Source organism: Camelina sativa, unplaced genomic scaffold (assembly GCF_000633955.1).
Source record: "Camelina sativa cultivar DH55 unplaced genomic scaffold, Cs unpScaffold00507, whole genome shotgun sequence".
NCBI classification, from domain to species: Eukaryota; Viridiplantae; Streptophyta; class Magnoliopsida; order Brassicales; family Brassicaceae; genus Camelina; species Camelina sativa.
This window is the reverse complement of record NW_010921714.1, coordinates 33,985-36,354: the sequence shown is the minus strand read 5'-3', so window position 1 is coordinate 36,354 and position 2,370 is coordinate 33,985. Positions and strand designations below refer to the sequence as shown.

General features: G+C 38.2%; 1 protein-coding gene across 2 annotated transcripts in view; it reads left to right on the top strand.

Moving 5' to 3' along the window:
• LOC104773261 overlaps positions 1-2,370 on the top strand; it is a 12,000-nt gene that overhangs the window by 1,510 nt on the left and 8,120 nt on the right. The window contains exons 3-8 of one of the 2 annotated variants that reach the window (XM_010497839.1): positions 31-278; positions 554-613; positions 705-797; positions 1,046-1,265; positions 1,715-1,821; positions 1,949-2,011. In XM_010497839.1, coding sequence (XP_010496141.1) covers positions 31-278; positions 554-613; positions 705-797; positions 1,046-1,265; positions 1,715-1,821; positions 1,949-2,011 — 791 coding nt within the window. The remainder of the gene's footprint in view (positions 1-30; positions 279-553; positions 614-704; positions 798-1,045; positions 1,266-1,714; positions 1,822-1,948; positions 2,012-2,370) is intronic. The other variant, XM_010497840.1, reaches the window with a different exon arrangement.

The window sequence follows — 2,370 nt, the reverse complement described above, 5'->3', positions numbered from 1 at the left end:
GTAAAACGCTAATGGATCTGATCTCGGCAGATCCAACCCCGGTTCCTGCACAATCTACTTCTTCATCCGCCTCTTCCACGGCGTCTCAGCCATCTCCTGCTTCCGCATCGGCTTCAAATCTGCACCATCCAATGTCGACGAAGACGACGCTGGGTGAGAAGAAATCGAAGAGAGCCACTTTGATGCAGATCCAGAACGACACTATATCTGTTGCCAAAGCTGCACTGAATCCTGTTAAGGCTAATATCATGCCACAGAGGCAGAGACAGAAAAAGAAGGTTCGATCTATTAATTGAATTTTGGTGCCAATTGTTTGGCACATTTCTCTTGTGTGTTTGAGCTCCCTTAGTTGTTAAGCAAAGTGAACCCTGGACTATTGGAGTTAAGATAACTCTTGGAAGGCTTACTTGTAGATTTGAAGTGTTTAATAGGAGGAATACAATATACTTCTGTGTCGTTCGGTGTTAGCAGAATAGTAGAGGAACAAAATCTACTTATTTCTTGTTCTTCGGTGTAGTTAACTTGATTTTTAATGTTCGAAATGACTTCACAGCCAGTTTCCTATTCGCAACTTGCAAGGAGCATTCACGAATTAGCTGCCACCTTGGATCAGGTTAAGTTCGTGTTCTTACTGTCTTTAAACCGCTGTTGGTCAAAGTAGTATCTGACCGTTTCTTCTTTTCTCTTCTTTCACGAGTGAGCAGAAAAGTTCTCAGAAGCAACTAGTGAATCACGTGTTCCCTAAGCTTGCTGTGTACAACTCCGTTGATCCTTCTCTGGCCCCATCTCTTCTTATGGTATGTGGCACTGTTTGCTGGTTTGACAACCAGTTATTCTCAGATCAATACTGTATTGTTTCTCGTATTATTTGTTTTAACTTTAACATGGAGCATCTACATATTATTGTTTCGATTAGAGTTATTTTTTTTTCCTTTACCCATTGATGTTACATGAATCTTAAAAAAATGTGCATTTTGAATACTATCTGTCAAAAGAGAGGCACCAGGTTTTTAGCATTTTTTTTTTTCTCTCGTTATTGATACAGCTTAATCAGCAATGTGAAGACAGGAATGTGCTACGCTATGTCTATTATTACTTAGCTAGAATTTTGTCCGATACGGGCATGACTCCAGGGGGTGGTATCCCCACTCCTAACTGGGATGCTTTAGCAGATATTGATGCTGGTGGAGGAGTCACAAGAGCTGATGTTGTTCCTCGGATAGTGAATCAACTTACAACCGAAGCTACAAATTCTGAATTCGAATGTGAGTTTCAGATTCAGCCTTTAGTGTTTTCTTTTACATATATATATTTCAGCCTTAGAGGATGAATGCCATGCCAGTATCTCATTGTGAAATTTTGTTTTTACTGGAGTTTTGAGGATTGTCGAAATCTGATTTATCTTTATAATTGTATTGCTTGTAATGTTTCTTAAGAAATATCCCAGTAACCTCGTAATTTCTCTAAAATGGACCCAAATACTGAGAGCAGTGATGCAAAAATGTAGTTGTGTAAGATGTGGTTTTAGTTTTGGTGTGGAATAATTTGGGGGTTATGGAAGTGAGAACCAACATCTAAGACAGAAATAAAAAGTAACAGTTCGGCATCATGTGGAGAGAACTTGATTTCCTACTTTGTTACCGTTTTCTTGCAACTTTCCAACTGTCATTGGAATGGTGATGAATTTCTAACCTTATCATGTGTTATTCTTCAGTTCATGCTCGACGACTGCAAGCTTTAAAAGCTCTGACATATTCACCGTCAGGCAATTCTGAGCTTTTGTCAAAATTGTATGAGATTGTATTTGGCATCCTTGATAAGGTTTGTCTGATGCTCTCAACAAGATGCTTTGTTTATTTTCCATAAGCCCTGGCGTAGTTCATTTTCTGCGCTCAGTGTGATTTAACCTTATTTTCAGCTTTAAAACATATGTTTCGTGTCCTTTCAGGTTGGTGATGTCCCGCATAAACGAAAGAAAGGGGTCTTTGGGACAAAAGGGGGTGATAAAGATGTATGTTTCTCAACTCTTAGGTTCCTCCAGTAAAAGACTTAAGGCTTCCATAGAAGTACTGTTCCCTGCATTTTATAGTTTTCTTTTCTATTATTTGCCATGCTGTGGAGTAAAGATTTCTCAAAATTCTTGTCGATGGCTACTATGCACTTGGCAATATACCATAGTTACTCTTTAATGATTTGACTTTGCACATCTGGAAAACTCTGGCTATTAGCAACAGCTTTTTAAGATCTGAGTTAAAAGTTGAATTGATAAAACCATTCTTGAAAACATTACAATTCTATTCTTGTATCAAATTATCCGTAAGCCAAATGATCAACTTTGAAAATTTTGATTTAGTTTCTAGATATGTAGAC